The sequence below is a fragment of the Sinocyclocheilus anshuiensis genome, unplaced genomic scaffold (assembly GCF_001515605.1).
Source record: "Sinocyclocheilus anshuiensis isolate Anshui unplaced genomic scaffold, SAMN03320099.WGS_v1.1 scaffold817, whole genome shotgun sequence".
NCBI lineage: Eukaryota > Metazoa > Chordata > Actinopteri > Cypriniformes > Cyprinidae > Sinocyclocheilus > Sinocyclocheilus anshuiensis.
The window spans coordinates 128,364-143,157 of record NW_015536521.1 but is presented as its reverse complement, the minus strand read 5'-3'; the positions used below and the strand labels follow the sequence as shown (position 1 = coordinate 143,157).

Here is a 14,794-nt window from a genome sequence, read left to right as displayed (position 1 = left end):
GGAGAGGAGAGGAGAGGAGGTGAAAGGAGAGGGGATGAACAGAAAAACCCAGAGAGAGAATATGAGAAAGAAGAAGAAGAGAGAGAAGATTAGATGAGCAATGAGAGGAGAGAGGATAAATAGAAGAGAGGAGAGGAGGTGAATCAATGAAAGGAGAGGAGAGGAAGGAGATGAATGCATGTGTTCATGGAAGGGAGAGGAGATAAGCAGAAGACAGAAAAGGGGCAAATGCAAGGAGCAAGAACAGATGAAATAAGAGGGAATGAGTAGGGGAGGAGGAAATGAACAGATGCGAGGATGAGGAGAAGATAAAAGAAGAGAGTGGAGATAAAAATGACAGAAGGACAGAAAAGAGGTGAGGAACAGATGGGAGTATAAGAGAAGTACGTAGATGAGAGGAAAGAGGAGAGAAGAATACTGTAGATGAAAGAAAGAAAAGAGGAGAAGATGAACAGATGAGCAGAGAGGAGAAAAGAAAGGAGAAGTGATGAACAGATGGGTGAATAAGATGAACATGAGATCAGATAGAGAAGATGAAGATTCAAAGGGGAGAGAAGAAAGGAGTCAAACAAGTTAGATAAGAAGAAAGGAAAAAACATAGGAGACTTAACATGCAGATGAGAGAGGGGAAAGAAGAGGAGTAAAAGAAAAACAGAGGAGAGGAGATGAATAGATGAGATCCTGTTTATCTCCAAAAGAGGAGAGGAGGTGAAAAGAGAACAGAGAAAGGGGGAGATAAACACATGAGATGGTGATTTGAGAGAGGAAAGAAGGGAAGATAATAAGATTACAGAAGATGAGCGGAGGAGAAGAGCAGATGAACAGGAGGAAAGAGGAGATGAATGGTGAGAGGAGAGAGAAGAACAGAGGAGAGAAGATGAATAAATGAGATCCTGTTCATCTCCAAAAGAGGAGAGGAGGTGAAAAGATGGAAAGAAAGGAGGGAAAGCAGGGGATGAACACAAATGATTAGAGGAGAGGAGAGGAGAGGAGAGGCAATGAATAGATGGGAGGATATGAGAGAGGGGAGAAGATGAGCAGGTGAAAGGAGAGTGATGAGAGGAGTTAAATAAAAGAAGAGGAAAATAAATTAATATTTGAGACACAAGGAGTAAATGAGAGGAGAAATAGAAGATGAAAAGTGAAAGGAGAGGAAGAATATCAGAGGAACGAAGAGGAGTTAAATAGATGAGATCCTATTCCAGAAGAGGAGAGGAGGTGAAAAGGCAAAACAAGAGGTGAAAAAGAAAGAGATGAACACATGCGATGATTTGAGAGAGGAGAGGAAAGAAGAGGAGAGAATATAAGTAGACTACAGAAAAGGAGCAGATAAGAGAAGGAAGAGAGCAGATGAAGAGGAGAGAGCAAAGGAAATGCAGAAAGGGAAGAAAAAAGGAGGATATGAGAGGAGAGAAGCAGATGAACATAAAAGACATGAAAAGACAGAGGAGATAAACAGACAAGAGGAGCGAGAGGTTTGAGCTGTGGGATTGATCAGATACACTTTTAAAAATAAAGGTGCGTCACGATGCCATAGAAGAACTTTTTTGTCTAAATGGTTCCATAAAGAACCTTTAACATCTGAAGAACCTTTCTGTTTCACAAAAGGTTCTTGGTGGCGAAAGAAGGTTCTTCAGATTATAAAAAGGTAAGAAAGAGATGGTTCTTTATGGAACCAAAAATGGTTCTTCTATGGCATCGCTGTGAAGAAACTTTTAAGCACCTGAGTGTATCAGGAGTAAAGGAGGAGCGCAGAGACAAACAGCATTCAGTCGGCGCCATGGGAGACCATGACACACATCGGATTCCATCTACATTCTCCTCCTCGTGCTCGGGCGGCATGTGACCCGAGAATGTGACCAAGCATGTTAATTGCACATTTAATACCTGTTTCTGCTCAAGCACAGTTAAAATCAGCTCAGCGAACTAGCCAGTTCATTTAAACAGAAGCACTTAACACCGGGACCCGGGATAATTTTCATGCACAATTCATATACTTGTTCATACATAATGTAATGTCTCAATATGCAGGATCCGCTCATTTATATACAGTAAACGCCGCTTACTAACACAGCCCGGGCGTATCTGATTTGCCCATGCATTATGCAGCTCTTATTCTGCAACGTGACTGGGCATATCTGCATTTTTTTCTCCCTCCGATTCGGATTATATAAACCTATCCATATCTACAAATACTTAAACAACGGGACTTTCAGACAGCGGTGGAGCTCTGCCAGACGAGCAAGTTTGAAGTTGTCATGAGAAAACCAGGTGCCCGGAGGGAAAGAGCCCACCTGGGTATACATCCAGTCCCTTCACATAACAACAGCAGTGCGGACGAAATAAATGCGTTTTGTGTTTTTAATGATCCTCTGCACTCGATTCGTAACATCTTAGATCTCCCGCCTCCTATGAGACAAAATCAGATGGTATCGTGCACCGTTTCCCACAATGCATCTGCATTTTTATCGATGACTTGGGTGCAGTAGAGGAGGCAGGGTGAAAGAAGGGACATAAGCACAGCGTGAGAAGGCTGGAGCGGTAGCAGCTGAATACAAGGGGGCGGAAGAATCTCTTTACCAGTTGGTGAAGAAGCGAGAACGCACAGACAAGAGAGAGTTCAACTTGTCACCTCCCTGTCATTCATCAGCCTTGCTCCAGCAGAAAGAAAGAGAGTGAAACAGTGCTAACTGTAGCCCCCGTGGCCTCGGCCTTCCAGAAAATGATCCCTTTAGCTCTTCTCGACACCATTTCCTCTTGAGGCTTTCATTCTTCTTGACTATGCCGCAGTGCTTGATTACTTCTAGGGCTTTTGCTCTATAATGTGTGTTAATGGTTCATGTTAATGGCCCATTTTGCATGTATGTCAGACTCGGTGGACTGCTTGCGGCTGCTGTATGATTTAGGCCAGATAAGTCTGCTAATTCATTTGACGTGAGGAATCTTAATTTAAGCCGCTTCCCTTGAGACGTTTAAGGCTAAATGAATGGTCGTTTTGAGAATGGATCTATTGATTTGGGTATTGATCTCCAAGTAAAGAGCTGTTTGGGTAGAGCCTGAGAGAATGCTTGTGTCCCTATAGTGAGCTAGCTTTATAAGAAAAGGAGGTCAACATCATACATTTATTAAGCTTGAAAAATGATTAGGAAACAAACATTAGAGTAAAGGAAGGCCTGTAGAGTTGATTAAAATACTCAGTCTGAATTAAACATTTTTGGCTTTTAGTCTTTGTCTGTTTTAGTGTAATCCTAAATGGTGATACATTTCACTTTTAGAGGTTGCTTTGCAATCAAAATGGACAATTCTTATTTTTTTCATGTTTAAATGATTTATTCATGCACATAATTATTTGTTAATAATTCATGTGGCCCTTTAATCTTTAATCAGAAACATTAACTTTCCCTCCCCCTCTTTTTTTTCTGATGGCGTTTGCACTGGCTGGAGGGAGGGACAATGATCTCTTGCTTCTAACAACCTGTCACTCTCATGAGATTGCATCAGTTAGCAAACGACAACAATCCAATCAATTCTTCATGGTCCTACACATTTTTCTCCTTCGAGAAGCCATTTCACTTGGATACAGTATATACGTCACAAAAGTGATTTTTAGTTTCTGCCAACTTCAAAATATGCATTATTTCTCTTCTGGGAAAACCAGACAAAAATATTAATGAGTAATCCTGCACTACAAAGATTTTTGTCCAATCAAATTGCTTCTAGAATGAGAATGCCCCTCCCCCAGCAACCACCTAGCAAGTAGCAAGCAAATCATGATTGTGACATAAGTAAAGATTTTTAGATTTTCTTGTTTATTTTTTTGTTATATTTTAACGGTGGTGCTTTAATTAGCATGCTGACCCTGTACTGAGCTACAGCCGTATACATTCAGGATGGACATATTTGGTCATGACATGCCTAACGTTGTTTTTTGAGTTTTCCATCATCATTGGTGCAGTTTGAGACGCATCGTTTTATTCTGTTGTACTCTACTTAGCTGTTTTTGAATCCGTCATGTAAACTGAATGGGCTCTGGTGAACCTGAAACCAGCCTGTTATACATGGCTCCCTGAAGACTGATTAGTGGACTAGTCAAAATTATCCATTTTGAAAAAATGTAGTTTCGCTAACACAATCTCATGGGAAATGGTAACTGTTTTACAGGGTGGCTGGCTATGTCGCATGAGCCCCACCCTTAAAGGTCCCATATTGTACACCTTTCTGGAGTTTTATTTGAGGTTTTGATGTCCTGAAGAATATATATTTGCGGTATACGTACCAAAAACCATCTCAATATATTTTTACAGCTTCTTTCTCAGGAGCTCTGCTGAGAACAGGTCGATTTTGGTCTGTCTAATTAATATTCATGAGCCTCTCTTCTGATTGGTCTGTTGTTTTCTGAGTGACGCACGGCCAGGCCAACCACAGGTAACTAGGGTCAGCGACGTCACAGCGCTAGCTGGAGGCAGCAAAACAAAGGGGAAACGGGAGGCGGATTTGTTGTTATGGGCGCGTCTACAGATTTCTTGCCATATGTCTATGTTTCTTGCATCTCATGATTATGTTGTGTATGAAATAATGTTTGTGTGCATGCGTGTAAAACAACAAACTGACGATTTATGTATAATCATTTGTAATTGTATATACATTGTTGGGATTAATTGTGGCTGGAACAATAGTGTAGCTGTAAAAATAGTTGCCTGCTGAAATTGAAATATATATACATCTTCATCATGACTAGATAGACACGGTGAGTTTGTCTTTACTATACACGTTAGATGTGATCCACCTCATAGTAACAATCCTGTCAGATCGTCCATCCTTTGAGTATAACGTGTAACGTTACAGGTCGGCCGATCTGGTTTCGTGGTTAAAGTTAACCTTTTCGACATGTTTCCGTGTTGTCCTTGCTCAGCAAAAGCATGGACGCGATGTTGTCTGGGGGTTTGGCAAAAGGAGAGTGGGACTGTGGGCGGTGCTCGGGGTGGTGACTGAAGGCAGTGACTGTGTAGTTCTGACGTCAACTTTTTACGGAAGTCACAACGGTTCGTGAAAAATAGCTAGAACTTTAAGCAGGCTGTGTGAATTTTACTGTGGACTGACTGTTTTGAAACTTATATGGTAGTTAAATAGCCCCTAGACCTCAGTAATCGTGAAAAAAGCCAGGAAATTTCAGTTTTGACAATATGTGACCTTTAAACACAACCGTCACTGAAGTGTGCGCCGATCATATAAATAACATATGAATGAGATCATATGAAGTCATACGAAATAATTTGCTGAAACTTAAAATAGTTATGATTTGCCTAGAGACTGTTGAATTTTGCGTAGTTCTATATTTTGTATCCATATTCTGTATGTCTTGCCTTCGTGTTTCAGTAAGACATATATTCTGTTCAAAAGTTTGAGGTCAGTAAGAAAAACGGTGGTCTGTTTTTGAAACAAATTAATACTTTTTTTTTCAGTAACAATGCATTAAATTGATCAAAACATTAATTTACATTTATAATGTTACAAAAAATTCTATTTCAAATAAATCCTGTTCTGTTCAACTATTAATTCATCAGAAAATCATGTAGAAATGCTTCCTGGAAAAATATTGAGCATTCAACATTCACAATAAGAAATGGTGTATGAGCAACAAATCAGCATATTACAATGATTTCTGAAGGGTCATGTGACACTGAAGATTGGAGTAATGATGCTGAATATTCAACAGGAATAAATAACATTTTAAAATATTTTCAAATATAAAGTTATAGTAAATTGTAATAATTGTTCACAATATTACTGTTTTCACTGTTTTTGATTAAATAAATGCAGCTTTGGTGAACACGAGACTTCTTTGGAAAACGTTAAAAAAATCTTGCCAACACCAGACTTTTACACTGAAGTGTTTGTTAACACAGGAAAGAAAACTGCTTGTCAAACGATCTCTTGGTGTCTTTAAAGTGGGAGAAACAGGAAGTGAGATGCTCCACATTTTTTTCCACAGGTCTCAAGCATGGTGACGCACTTACAGTAGGTCATATCACACAATCTGGACCTTTCGCTGTAAAATCAGGTTCTTCAAGCGACTGAAATTCTCCAACTCGTTTCCCTTCCCACAAGCTCAGAGTCGGAACAAACACACTTGCTCATTTCAACCTCTGTCTTTGTATGTCAGTGATGTGGGCTTGATATCTGGGTTTTCTTACGTGATGCATGAGCTAAGAGGGTTTTAAATGCGTGTTTCCCTCTCTGTCCGTTGCCACACCCACACACACTACAGGCTGAGAGGCCTCTGGGGCAAACGCTTAGGCAGCATCTCCATGCCAATGCAAACTCCTCATTTATTTCATTCTTTATTCTCATCAAATTCATGTCTCCATGGCAACAGGAGTTTGCATTTCGCGCCCTCTCTCTATCACAGAGAGAGAATTGTGTTGCAAAGGACTAACGTAGATTTTCAGCTATGTTTCATATAGGTTCACTCTCCCAGATGTGCACAGCTGTCATTGTCAATTCGATCAGTTCGTTATGGCTTGAGCAGTCTAGTGGTTGATATTAAGAGTTTACACCTAGCACAGAGCTGCAGTTACAGTATGATTTTAATAGCTATGGCTGTATGAATCCACCATGGATTAATGTTTCTATATCCTGTATATTGAAGAAACAGCTGAGGCTGTTTGCATCCAGCTCAGCCAGTCAATATTTCCTCTGTCTTTCTCTTTCTTTATGCAGTGTGCGGTGACATCCATGGGCAGTTTTTCGACCTGATGAAACTGTTTGAGGTGGGAGGCTCTCCAGCCACGACACGATACCTCTTCCTGGGTGACTATGTGGACCGGGGTTACTTCAGTATCGAGGTGAGAAAAGTTGCACTGGGATAGTATATGCATCCATCCATCTATGATTTCACCTTTTTTAACCTAAGTTAATTGAAAGAAATTATTCATTTGAATGAAAAGGTTCATTTGAGTCATAACCAGGTCCAGACTGAATATGCATTAAGCATTTTCTCAACTGATTTTGGTTGCTTATTGACATAAGCGATGAGCTTATTGACACGGTTTGACATGTCTTGTTGTATCAGGAAATGGAGAAGAGCATTACGCAATGTTTTTATTCGCACAAGTGACACGAAAAACATCCCAAGGGAAATCTAGAGCAATAACATGATGCAAATATTTGCTTCGCTTTTGTGTGCACACATTATAAGAAATATTCCATGTAGTCTCTCTGCAGTCTTATTGATTATTATACTACTATACTACTATATAGTAGTACATACACATTTATATAAAATAAAATAATAACACTTATAGCTAAATACTATTTAAAAATATATATAAATACAGTGTGACATTTAAAAAAAAGAAGTATTCCATGTATATTTATTAATATATTAATACACGTTATAACTATTTAATTAATCAGTAAATGCTCATAAAACAGCATTATAATTATTAAAACATTAATAAGCTTTTGTTCAAGATAAATTACCACATTGCAAGACACTGCTGCAACTACTTGCATCATGTGACTAAAAAAAATAAGATGCCAATAATAATGAAATAAAATATAAAATAAAATAAACATTTAAAAATATATTAATGAACATGTACTGCATCCGTGTCTGCAGCTCATAAATGACTTCTGTTGCAACTGAAGCATAACTATCCCCCCTCAGTAATACCTGTATATTACTGTAATTCTTAAATTCGTAATTCTGTAATTCTTAAAAGTCACTTAAAAATTAATCTACATTTTTCATTTTCAGTGAAACTTGCATTAAAAGCATAAACTTGCTGTTGACCAAGCAGGCTCGGTTATTGGCTGATAGTCTCATCCCAGTTATCTTGTAACTCTCAAGTGTTCCTTTGATAACAAAAATGGGCAATTCTGTCATACACGTCAGGGAATCATCCTCCAGCTTCAAACAGAGAGGAGGAATCAGTCATCTGTGAGCTCTGTGCTCTGACGTTCGTGTTCTTTGACATGTCCAATTTCTGCCATCTTTGACTGCAGGCCATGATTAGCTCTGCGAACACATCTCAACACAGACTGCTCAATTAATTCACTCAGCTCCCAGTGTTTTGCTGAAGAATTCTTCTTTTATTTGCTAAAGCATGAGATCAGCATGAGTTGTGTTTAACTGTGTGTGTATTAGTAGTAAAGGGAGAGGAAGAAGCCCATGTATGGTCCGAGGGCAGCCAGTGAAGGTGATGAGGACTGACAGTAGATGTGATAACATATGTAATGTAATTGGAAGAGTATCATTAACACTACACAGACCTTGTGCTGGCCTGCATTAGCATGGTGTTTGTAGGTATCTCATGGATGTGGCCATATGTTTCATCTCTTTTTCTCTCTCCTTCTCTGTAGTGTGTTCTGTACCTCTGGTCACTGAAAATGCTCTACCCAAAGACGCTATTTTTACTGAGAGGAAATCATGAATGTAGACATTTGACAGAATATTTCACCTTCAAACAAGAATGTGAGTATCCCCCTTGTCATGCTTGCAATGTTGTATTAATATGCTGCAAATATAATTTGTAATAGCAAAAAAAAAAAAAAAAGCTTTTTCACTAGTAGTATACTATTCTAAAGTTTGGGGTCAGTATGATTTATACTTTTAATTATTTTATTCATTAAAGATGCATTAAAGTGTTAGTAAAGACACTTATAATGCTTCCAAAAAAATTATATTTGATGTAAATTATATATTAATTACATAATTAATTAAATAATATTAGCAGCACAGTCGGTTTTAAATAAGAATAAGAAATGTTTGAGCAGCAAATCAGCATTTAAATTACTTTTTAAAATATATCAAACAAATATTTTAAATTGTAATAATTTTACTGTTTTTACTATATTTTTGACCAAATAAATGCAGCCTTGTTGAGCATAAGAGATTTTAAAAACATTTAAAAAAATCTTACCAGCCTCAAACTGTAGAACGGTAGTGTATATATATTTAATGTAATTTATATTTATATTATATTTCAACATTTGTCATTTTTTTGTATATTTGATTAGTAATTCAGTTTTAAAAGGAGTACATGAATTCGTATATTTTCGCAGAGCAGTTGGGAGGGGTGGAGGAGGGGTGGGATGTGGAGTATGAGGTAATGCTTCAGAATGGAGCTTTCCCATGAGGCCGAGCGGCGGAGCGCAGAGACAGGTGAGGTGGGAGGGAGAGGTGCGGAGTTGACAGCAAACTCTTTATGTGTCTACTCCACTGACCTGTCGCCATGGTTACAAATGCTTTTGAGAGGCGGCGTATTGAGACATAATGAGAATAGGACACGCGTCGACACACTGAGAGAGAAAAAAAAAAACCTCTTCCGTCTGGAGACACTGTTTATCTTGTGTGTGAGTGTTTGTGACGCACTGAGACGCATGGGGCTGACCGCTAAAGTTCGGTCCCAGTAGGAATCTAATGAGACCGGAGAAAAACATGATAAGTGCTGTTATAACAAAATAGCTGTTGCTTGCTACAAATATTAGTTTGTTTTTGCAAAATAACTGTAAAAAAAAAAACATGATGTCACTTCTTGTTTCTTTGTCATAATGACTTACCTACGCAACTTGATGCAGTGTGTAAACATGCATTAATGATAACAATGCAGTCTCAGTCATGCCTATAATCAGAATTTTTACTTTATTAGAATATGACCAGAATTGATAACAACTACAGTGTAAACTACACCATTATGCTAAAAATAACCAATATTCGTAACATCTTTCCTTGTCTTAAAGGTACAGTAGCAAATACAGCCTGTTTTGAAAGCTTGACTGACATTAAAAGTGGTTTTCAGGTAAAAAAATAAAGTAAAATAAAATAAAATAATTATAAAGAATGCAAATGATCACCACAGCAATGTTGCATTTACATTGTTTTAAGCACAGAATTTTAATGATGTGTCAATTAAAGAATCTTAGCAGAAGCTAATTTGATATTTATCTTTAAAAGTAACTATGAATTGTTAATGGTATTTAGCTTTTATAGAACAGAACAGTGAAGTAAAAAAAATGCTTCTCATTCAGTGGGTTTATGAGGAGACTGAACTAAATTTTCCATAATGCTCTTTGGCAAGAATGAAAATTCACCAAGAAAGAAAGAAAATTACACACCTAATGCATATCCGTTGCTTCTCATTTTATGCTAGCATTAAATTGTCTTTGCAAAACACAGATACTGTCTTGATAAGAGAATGTAGGTTATTTATGTGATGTCACAAACCCGCGAAGTAGCTCGTTGTAGTCCCTACGAGCCATTTTTGTAGGCATTAAACTGCCATAATTTTAAAAGACATTTGCATTTGTCTCCGTTTGCATTGAACTTTCAGCGTCGTAACTTTGCAGATATTGTTAATGCTCAAACAGCAACATTACACACTAACTAACGTTAAAAAAGTGAAATCGCAATCAACCACCCCTTTAATCTATACCTAAACGTAACAACTACCTTGCTAACTATTAATAAGCAGCAAATTAGGAGTCTGAGACAAAAGCTGTAGTTAATAGTCACCCAAAAATTTTGTCATCACATCCTCATGTCGTTCCAAACCTGTATTAACCTGAGTTTCTTTCTTATGTTGATCATAAAAGTAAATATTTGGAAGAATGCTGGTAATCAAACAGGTTATGGTCCCCAACAATAGTAATCATTTACTAACCCTCCTGTCATTCCAAACCTGTATGAGTTTTTTTTCTTGTGTCAAATATAAAAGAAGATATTTTGAAGAATGCTGGTAATCAGAGAGTTAATGGTCCCCATTGACTTCCATAGTATTTCTGTTTGGTACAACTGTTTGGTTTTTCAAAATTCTTCAAAATATCTTCTTTTGTGTTCAACATAAGAAAGAAACTCATACAGGTTTTGAACGACATGAGGGTGAATAAATGATGACAAAATGTTCATTTTTGGGTGATCTATTATTTAATAGTGAGAATTGGTCCCCAAACTAAAGTGTGACCAAAACGACTTATTTTCCTTTGTACTCACTTGCTGTTTTTCTCCCTCACTGTCTATCAGGTAAAATCAAGTATTCAGAGCAGGTTTACGATGCCTGTATGGGCGCATTTGACTGTCTGCCCTTGGCAGCTCTCATGAACCAGCAGTTCCTGTGCGTCCACGGTGGCCTGTCCCCAGAAATACAGACCTTAGACGACATAAAGAAGGTACTGCCAAGCCATGCGTGAACAGCAGCGCTGTGTGGGAGCAGAAAGATTTCATGCATGGCTACAAGAAAGCAGTATATGTGTGTGTATTTCTGTATTCTGTATTATATTTGTGTCTCTGTGGCCTAGTTGGACCGGTTTAAGGAGCCCCCAGCATTCGGGCCTATGTGTGATTTGCTTTGGTCCGATCCCTTGGAGGACTTCGGCAATGAAAAAAGCCAAGAGTACTTTAGCCATAACTCAGTCAGAGGATGCTCATATTTCTACAGGTGGGTGGTTTTTGTGTGTGTTTTGATGTGTCTGAGTGGGAATATGCTGTCATACTAAAAGTAGTCAAAATAATCTGCCATTAAATAGCCTATAATGGGATTATCAGCATAATGAATATAGTAAAAACAGTAATATTGTGAAATGTTCTTACAATTTAAAATGTAATTTATTCCTGTGATGCAAAACTGCATTTTCAGCAGCCATTACTTCAGTCTTAGGGCCAGTTTGACTAAATAGGGCAAATTAGCACAATTCCAAAACTGCGTAGATGGGCGTTGAAATTTCTGCAGGTGATTTACTGACAATGCGCAAATTAAAGAACACAGACGCAACATCTCATTTCCATAATGACCAATGCAATCTACCAAGCGCAGCGCAAATTAGCAAAAAGGATTTGGATAATGTGTTCCTCTGGCATTCCTCTGTTCTCTGTGGTGCCTCCTCCTAGCAACAAATGCGCAAAATAGTTTAAGACATGCTTTTCTTGGGCGTTAAATAATGGCGCAAATACCAGTAATTTGATGAGTGCAAACATTATTAAATCGCGTTGCCTGATTCATTGTAATATTCTCCTCCCATAAATTTTGCATCTGAAAGGGAAACTCCTACAAATGCATATTCAATAAGGTTAGGCACAAAAATAACTGTGTCCACGCCTTTTCAGCGCTAATTCTTCACTGTGCGTCTTAATGCTGACAGGACTATTTTAACACCAAAAGACGGTTTGCGATGGCGCAAGCTGTTAGTAAATCTGACCCTTAGTGTCACATGATCCTTCAGAAATCATACTAATATACTGATGCTGCTCAGGAAACATTTCTTGTTATTATCAGTGTTGAAAATGGTTGTGAAATTTGAAATCATGATACTTTTTTTAAAACAGAACAGCCTTTATTTAAAATATAAATGTTTTGCAACATTATAAATTTCTTTTCTGTCACTTTTAATCAATTTAACATATCCTTGCTAAATAAAGGTATTAATTTCTTTGAAAAAAAATCTTATTGCCCCCAAACTTTTGAATGGTGGCAGATATTTTTGTATTTGTTTTCAAAATATTTAAAAAATATATGTTTATATATTAATTTTTTGTTCACTCTTTTAACCAACAGATATAGAAAATTATGATATTAGGATTTTAATTTGGAGGATAGAATTCACAAAAATTATTATGTTTTTAGAGGGTTTTAAATGTGGCATTTGAAACCTATGGAATCTTATTACTGTCACAGAATAAAAAATATAAATGGTAATTGCATCTTTTTATCCCACATTTGTGTGAGATTCTATATGTATGTCTTAATTCCGCTGCCGCGATGCCATGAATGTGCATATGTGTGTGCATTGATGTTGTGTAACATATTGTGCACATATGTGGGCGGATATATTTGTGTGTATGTATGTGTGGGGACAGCTGGGTCGGTGGGGGGTTGTTGGGTCCCTCCAGGTGCTCAGGGTTGATGTTGTTTTCTGTCCTCTGCTCTGACTGCATAGAGCTACAGACTCTTAATATTTCACACACTCTGCTGAAAATTTGATGGAACGGCAGTACACTGGTGTATGTGAGAATAAGTGTTTGTTTCTGAGTGAGAGTGAAGATTGGTCTGTTTTTTTTCAGCATTTAAATGTTCGTGTTTTAGCATTAGCATAATCTATAATAGTGTTTAACATTAGCATAATCTATAGCATAATAGTCTTCTGAAACCAAACAGTATCTATCTATCTATCTATCTATCTATCTATCTATCCAGTGTTTAGTGTCTGGTGTAAACTGCAGATTTTGGCCAGTGGTTTGGAGCCCTACATTCATTAGTGTGTCTCTGTGTTATATGCATAATACCAGAGGCAGCCATGTTACAGAACACACATTACTGAATTCATCACACATACACACGGCGCTGCATACTCTACTTAGACAGATACATACCCACACACATCTCTGTTATGCAAGGCGCACAGAAGCCATTTGTTTTAATCTGTGTTGTCAGTGTTCTTCGAGCTGCCCACCTCCCTGAATCACCATGTTGGTGTTTAATCACTCCTCTTTCACTCCATTCACTCTGTTTGTTTATGTGATTGCCTTTATGCACTTGCAGACTCCATGTATATGGTTCCCATAGAGCGTTTGCACAAATGAAGAGAGAATATTTAGAGAATAGAAGAAGCAATTAGTGTAAATGTATAATTAGTATAAATATAAAAATAAATTACATTTTATTTATGAGCATTTTATACAGAATATTCAATACAAGTTCAATACAAGTTAAGCATTTTTGGCATAATGTTAATTGACCTTTTGCAAAGACCCTCTCCAGTTGATGTTGCTATGTCCGACAAGCCACGCCGCTCTCACGCCACACATCATGTTCTGACGCAGTGAAAATTACATCGTGGAGCAAAGAGAAAACTGACAATGCGCTGACAGACAAGACAGAGCAGGTTACTTTAGGTATGAAACAAAGTCTCAGCTTAAAAACTGTCATTTTTTGAAGAAATGCATGTGTTGTGACAGATCGCTGCAGCATCTCAGTTTAAGCAGCATGTGAAGCGATAATCTCTTCCTCTTCACTAGTTATAGCACAAAATATACATGAATGAACATCAGAAAGTACCTTGTTTCAACACACAATTTTTCAAGTTCAAGTCCACCGACTGTCTGGTGTCTGGAAGATTCGGCATTGTGATTGGTCAGCTCGCCTGTCAGTCAAACTCCCTGCGAATCCTCCAAATTAAAATCCATTTGCTCCATTTACTTCACATTCACATTAGCGAAATTTCGGCAAAATTTAGAGCCCCATTGTCTTCTTTTTGTACTGTTTGTGTAACAATGTATAAATCACAGCTCTTTTATTTTAAGGCACTTTTAAACAGCTTTCTGCTGATTAACACAGCGAATCCACATGACCAACTTGAACCCGTTGCGAAATCTGCTTTGAGAAATTCTCAGACGAAATTTAAGATTATTTGAATTCCTATTGAATTGACTAGATTTCACCCGTGAATATTCGCCGAACAGCAAATGCGCCCTTACCTTAAGTGCCTCACTCTAACGCAGATTAATTTTTTTTTTGGTGAAGAAATCACAAGATGATTTGAAATTATTTTTGGTGGTTCATCAACACAAGTGCTGTCAATTGAGATGAATTTGCAACAAACAATATTCCTTTAAATTATGTCTGCAAATAATATGTACTTCTCCCAATTCATATATTTTCCGCCATGGTTTCTAATATGTAAAAATATTACTTATTTGTCTAATGTCGCTTTTCTACTGCGTGGTACGACGGCTCGGTTTGCATTTCCACTGAAGTTTAGTACCGCTTTAGAGTGGGCGGGATTATTCACATGTCGTTAT

General features: G+C 37.7%; 1 protein-coding gene across 2 annotated transcripts in view; it reads left to right on the top strand.

Annotated features, from left to right (window-relative positions):
• The window catches only part of LOC107693681 (serine/threonine-protein phosphatase 2B catalytic subunit alpha isoform-like), a 58,835-nt gene that overhangs the window by 26,281 nt on the left and 17,760 nt on the right, over window positions 1–14,794 (top strand). For both annotated transcript variants that reach the window (XM_016493157.1, XM_016493149.1), the window contains exons 3-6: window positions 6,721–6,845; window positions 8,365–8,476; window positions 11,024–11,169; window positions 11,299–11,438. In XM_016493157.1, the coding sequence (XP_016348643.1) occupies window positions 6,721–6,845; window positions 8,365–8,476; window positions 11,024–11,169; window positions 11,299–11,438 (523 nt within the window). The remainder of the gene's footprint in view (window positions 1–6,720; window positions 6,846–8,364; window positions 8,477–11,023; window positions 11,170–11,298; window positions 11,439–14,794) is intronic.